Source organism: Erinaceus europaeus, chromosome X (assembly GCF_950295315.1).
Source record: "Erinaceus europaeus chromosome X, mEriEur2.1, whole genome shotgun sequence".
Classification (NCBI taxonomy): domain Eukaryota; kingdom Metazoa; phylum Chordata; class Mammalia; order Eulipotyphla; family Erinaceidae; genus Erinaceus; species Erinaceus europaeus.
The window spans coordinates 125055676-125062009 of NC_080185.1; the positions used below are offsets into that span (position 1 = coordinate 125055676).

The following is a 6334-nucleotide window of genomic DNA, read 5'->3' on the forward strand; positions in this document are numbered from 1 at the left end:
GCATATACAAACTCTAATTTAAATCTATAAATGCTTCAAATTTACAGATCAAAATCAAGAAAAACCTAGTTACCAACAGTCAACCAGGCTTTTAACTATAATATTTCAATAGTCTCCTTATTTTGTTCTGCCTTTTCTTTAGAAAAATCCCTCTCTGGGTGGCTGGCAGTAGAGTGCCCCCAGTCACTTCTAATGAGGCTGCCTCATACCAACAGATTCTTGCTCAAGCTCTGAAAGTGTTTAATATGCCTCAGTTTATTTTTAACAACCCTAATAATACCTCTTAAGCTATTCAATTCCCTTTCTCATATATTTATCTCGGATTTCAGTGTCAACCTTCTTTTTGAGTTTGTGGCTCTTGTTCACATTTGTTACAAATATATTCACAATTATTAAACGAAATAAAATAAATAAATGTCTAAGTTGCCTAAAATTCCCTTAGCAGAGATTTAACTGCTATTTAAAATCGTGATCTGACTAGGCCAGCTACTCGCTGGGGGTGGGTGGGAGGGGCTGCGCGTAAAGCATCTGTGACGAAGGGCGCATGACGTAACAAGTCTTTATGTCGTTACAAGATAAAGCAGTGGTCTCTGGCAGCGGTCAGTAGGTGCTGACTCTTCAGCCCCAAGCGGGCACCGCCACTGCTATCTGGCGAGTTTCTGCTTGCGCTCGGCCTTTTTTACTGACCCCACAGGAAACAGCTACACTGAATCAACCACCGGAAGCTCAGGCAATGGCTGCCTCAACCGCCTCTCAACGCCCCCTCAAAGGGATCTTGAAGAACAGCTCGACCACTTCCTCGGTGGTGCCTGTGTCCGACCAGCCAGGCAGAAGTGTAGACGAAGATCGAAGTAAAAAGACCCAGAAGTGGGATGAAATGAACATTCTTGCAACATACCATCCAGCAGACAAGGACTACGGCTTAATGAAAATCGATGAACCTAGCACCCCTTATCATGCTATGGTAAGTGATGATGAAGATGTACTGAGTGACACAGAACGAACTGAAACTTTGACCCCGGATGTCCTTGCTAAGAAGTTAGCTGCTGCTGAAGGCTTAGAGCTAAAATACCGACTTCATGAACAGGAAAGTAGCGGAGATGAAGACAGTGACCTATCACCTGAAGAGCAAGAAAGAAAACGACAGTTTGAAATGAAAAGGAAGCTTCATTACAACGAAGCAATAAATCTTAAACTAGCCAGACAACTGCTTTCCGATGATGAGGAAGATGAAGAAATATTGCAAGTTATAACTGCACCAGGCACAAGTATGGAAGGACCAACTCAATCATTTGCTATAGATGAACAACCTCAAAACAGTTCACAGAGTTCATAGAGAAGAGACTCGCTCAGCGTTGTAATTGTCACGTATAGAACTGTAACTGTAATACGCGGCATTTTGTTCTCTAAAGTTCATGGCTTAACATCAAGGTGCACAGGAATAGATTGCCAGGAATTAAATAACTTCTGAGACTAATTGGACTGAAAACACCTAGTTGTTAACGTATTCTGGTGCCAAGTTCTTCCTCATAAATAAAGCATAACATCATCAGTTGAAAAATACGTGATTTTTCTTGTAAGAATACTGATCAATTTGTGTAAGATATTATATAGCTTTTAATGCTTTAGTGGTTAAATATTTGGGGGGTTATCTCATTTATTTTCACTTCTAGATATATAACAAAGCTCATTTAAAGTTTTCTACGACAAAATTCAATGAAAATGTGATATATTCAAATCTGAAAAGTGTTTTTAACAACTATTTCAATCTGATTTTTCTGTTTAATTGAAATAGATTATAAGAGTTACCACTGTATTTATAGTCTTCCTTTATAATTTCTCTTGAGTTTCCTTATAGTTACAAGAAAATGATTGATTATTTTCTCATCCAAACTAGCTTGTTTTCCCCCAGTTAAACTTGTACTAGCTTCTGCTCTCACTTTTATATATTTGATGGGTAGACTTCAGATCAGTTTTTAAAATATAGTTCTAAAATAGCATCAGCATTCTTAACTCCGTGCCTTTGTTTCTTGATCCCTTCCATAAATAAACACACAATATTTTACATTTATAAAGGACCAAAAAGGTCATGGTTTTGGGAACTGTTTCTTCTCATACATAGTCTAGCATTTGCTACAACAATGAAATTCTTATTTTGACTACCAATGACAGTTCTTCTAATACATGGAGAAAATATTGACTAGAAGCAGTACTATAGACAAATTACAGTTCAGCTGCAAATTTTCTACACTTGATTTACTCCATGCTCATTAAATTGTTATTACTTAGAAAACGACTGAGATTTTTTTATTGTAGTTCCTGAGTATATAGTCAGGTAATCTTGAACAGTTTTTAATTTAAAAACTTTAAAAATAGTCTCTGCTTGAAGGAGACATGATAATGTATACTATGAAAATTATACTTTCTTCTTTTAACAGTGAATTTTGGATTTTTCTTTCCTGAAATGAAGTGTAGTTCTGTGTATCTTGGTTTAGTGGTGGTTTTATTTTCCGGTCAACTATTTGTATCTTAATTTTTGTTAGTATCAAAAGAATCCATTATATGAAGAGAGTTTTAAAATAATTTCTATATATTGTGTATATGAAGTTGTTCTTACTGAACAGCTTACTTTCCACTTGCAATATGAAAATACCAATATGTTAAAAAAATTTAAGTGTGTGGGGGGAAGTGATCTTTCTCAGAACACTAGAAATGGACCTGCCCTATGTCCCAGCAATTTTTTTCAACTTAGTAACTTTTAATTGATAATTTTTACATAAGTATCACAGAACAAAAAAATAGCAAAATTATAAAAATGATGTGCCAAAGAAATCCCGATGAATTCATACAATGGTTCAGTAGTTTGGGGGCGGATGGGCAGATGGTCTTCACTGGAGAGATCAGCAAGGTTTTCAGGAGCTACATACGCCCAGCTAAGGGAAATGATGATAAGGACCTTGAAAGGACCATGGTCTCCCCAGAGCCCTGCCCCACTAGGGAAAGAGAGAGTCAGGCTGGGAGTATGGATCGACCTGCCAATGCCCATGTCCAGTGGAGAAGCAATTATAGATTGATTATATACAGAAGCCAGACCTTCCACCTTCTGCACCCCAAAATGACCCTGGGTCGATGCTCCCAGAGGGATAAAGAATGGGAAACACTTTCTTTTTTTTCTTTTTTATTTAAGAAAGGACTAAAAAACCATAGGATAGGAGGGGTACAACTCCACACAATTCCTACCACCCAATCTCCATATACCACCCTCTCCCCTGATACCTTTCCCATTCTCTATCCCTCTGGGAGCATGGACCCAGGGTCAGTGTGGGTTGCAGAAGGTAGAAGGTCTGGATTCTGTAATTGCTTCCCCACTGAACATGGGCGCTGACTGGTCGGTCCATACTCCCAGTCTGCCTCTCTCTTTCCCTAGTAGGGTGGGTCTCTGGGGAAGCGGAGCTCCAGGACACATTGGTGGGGTCTTCAGTCCAGGGAAGCCTGGCTGGCATCCTGATGACATCTGGAACCTGGGGACTGAAAAGAGAGTTAACGTACGAAGCCAAACAAATTGTTGAGCAATCATGGACCCAAAGCTTGGAATAGTGGAGAGGAAGTGTTAGGGGGGTACTCACTGCAAACTCTAGTGTACTTCTGCTTTCAGGTATATATTTTGCAGTAGTTTGCGGATACGTGTGAACATATGCTCTCTCTCACAGAAACTGGTGTATATCTAGGTTTTGGGACTTTGTTAGAAAGTGAACCACCTGAGATGGAATTAGAGTGTATTATAAAAGGAAAGGTCTCATCTGAGTGATGAAGCTGAAGGGTTGTCATTCAACACGTGAAGTCTCTGGACGCAGTCTGAAGTGAAGCATGTTGAGGTGGCAATCGTTGCGGGAAACACTTTCAAGGGAGGACATAGGATACGGAGCTCTGGCGGTGGGAATTGTACCTTTCTTATCCTATGGTCTTGTCAATATTTCCGTGTTATAAATTTTAAAAAAGAATAAAAGGGTTGGGGTTTTGCATGGTGTCTTAGAGAAGTGTCTCATTAGTGCGGCCTATGTTGCCATTTCGTTTCCTTCATAAATTTCATGACAGCATTATAAAATTTCACTTATTTGCCATTCCACTATTGTGGACGGTTCAACATCCAGGTGCATGCTCTCTAGTTCTAACATAGCTTCATTTACTTTCGAGAAGACTTCAGCTTGCCCCTTGACAGTGAACTTGCTTTGCTCTTTCATTCTTTCCTTCTCTTCTTCCCAGTGCTTCTGTGCTTCCAGCTGCTCATTCTTTCATAGTCAGCTTTCCCTCAACAAATGTCACTACTTCATTAACAGCTTGCACTTCCACATCGAAATTAAATACATTAGCAAGTTCCACAAGTTCTTCATTTATGACTTCAATTTGTTTCTTTTTCTCAAAACCTTTGAAATTATTTCCAAACATTTCAGGCAATTTTCCCACATGCCTTACATAAACTTTTTGTCACTTCCGCCCAAGCTGATTCAATTTTTTCATATACAATGTAAAAAAACATTGCATGATTTCAAAAACTTGTGAAGAACCACTTCACCATTTTCTATTGTTTTTGCTGCTTTGGAAAACAGTGTGTAAATAGTGTGTTTAAGTGTAGCTATAGCCCGCTGGTCCATTAGTTGTAACAAAGCAGTTGCTTTTTTTAGGCAGGTACACTACCTTTACATCTGCATACAGATCACTGAGACGTTAGTGGTGGCCTGGGGCATTATCAAGTAGGAGGATAATTTTGGTCTTTCTAATTTTTTCATAGTAAAGATTACCAAAACTGGTATAAAAATATAAAACAGGTTTGTGCTCAGCAGAAAAATAAAACAGAGACCCTCCCCCTAGTCCTGATTTTTGTACATATGAAGAGGTAAGCGTCCAGCCTGGCCCCAGAATATATATAGTCAAGCTACGACAAGGGTGGGGGATGTCCCCAGGCTGTCTTGCCTCTCCCCTGGCCCACTGTGTCCAAGGGGAACTCCTGAGGCCCACTGTGTGTGTGTGTGGGGGGGGGGCTGGACCCTGGTGCTCTGAAGCCCATGGGGAGGGGAGACCACTCCAGAAGTCCACGAGGTGAACTCCTGAAACCCACTGTGTGGGGGACCCCATGCTCCTGAGGCCCACTGTGGGTAGGGAATGACCCCATGTTCCCCAGTCCCAGGGGGAGAAGATTAGCAATTTCTCCTAAGAATTTATCCAAAGTAAACAAACATACTCATTCAAAGAGAGCTATGAACACCTATGTTTATAGCAGCACAATTTGCATTAGCCCAAACCTGAAAGTAACCCAGGTGTCCAACAGATGAGTGGCTAAGATACACACACACACACACACACACACACACACACACACATCTGTTAAAATGATGAAGTCATCTCCTTTGTTTCATCATGAATGGAACTTGAGGAAATTGTGTTCTATCATCTGGGATCCTAGTCAGGGAATCCTTGGATTCCTCCTTAGATACAATGGGCCCAGATCTCTGATAGACCTTTCTCTCCACCATTACTGGTCACTTCCACTAGGAACAAGTCATCTTGTGGGCCTCTTCAGGACCTTGACCTCACTATACAAAAGCAATGGTAAGTACTGCTCCACTCTCCAAAGGGAGGCTAAGTCATCCACTGGAGGAAGACTGGATCTGAAATGAGTGTAGTCTAGAAGGTTCCCAGCTGTGACCATGGACTATGAGCTCAGACTGACAGGGACTCAGAGGTTACACAGGCACCTGTGCTAAAGATGAATAGATAATGGGCCCCAGGTTAGACCATTATGGCAAACAGTTCATTTTATTTATTTTCTTCAAGTTGGAAGCTACTCTCCGCCCTAATTCAGCTTTCTAACCGTAATCTTAACTGACACCATCTCCCTAGACAATATTTTTAGTCCACCTACATGTTAGCTATCAACCTCAAGCAAAGAATACTAAAGACATGGACCCCTAGGAATATACCTAAAATAGACTTCCTAGCTTCCTTACACCCTAAGGTCCCTGTTTTCTTCTGCTCTATTCCTATTTTTGGTTCCTCTTTATTACATATTGTGTCCTGATTTATATCTTACTGCCTTTCAGTCACCAAGTTCCAAAAGCTACAATTTCATCCTGACTTCTCTGGGCAGATGACCTCACCAATCAATGTTTCCTAGAACCTCACCTCTCCAGAGTCCTACCCCTACTAGGGAAAAATAGAAATAGGCTGGGAGTATAGATCGACCTGCCAATGCCCTGGTCCCCACCTGCAGAGCGAAAGCTTCACAAGTACTGAAATGCATCAACTACCATGGTGTAGAAGGTGGGATTTCTGGCTT

General features: G+C 40.6%; 1 protein-coding gene across 1 annotated transcript; it reads left to right on the top strand.

Annotated features, from left to right (window-relative positions):
• The first annotated feature begins 613 nt into the window (after positions 1–613).
• LOC103108542 (protein phosphatase inhibitor 2-like) lies at positions 614–1561 on the top strand. The gene has a single exon (XM_060182525.1). The coding sequence runs from the start codon at positions 734–736 to the stop codon at positions 1334–1336; it is 603 nt and encodes a 200-aa protein (XP_060038508.1). The 5' UTR covers positions 614–733; the 3' UTR covers positions 1337–1561.
• Positions 1562–6334: the final 4773 nt, after the last annotated feature.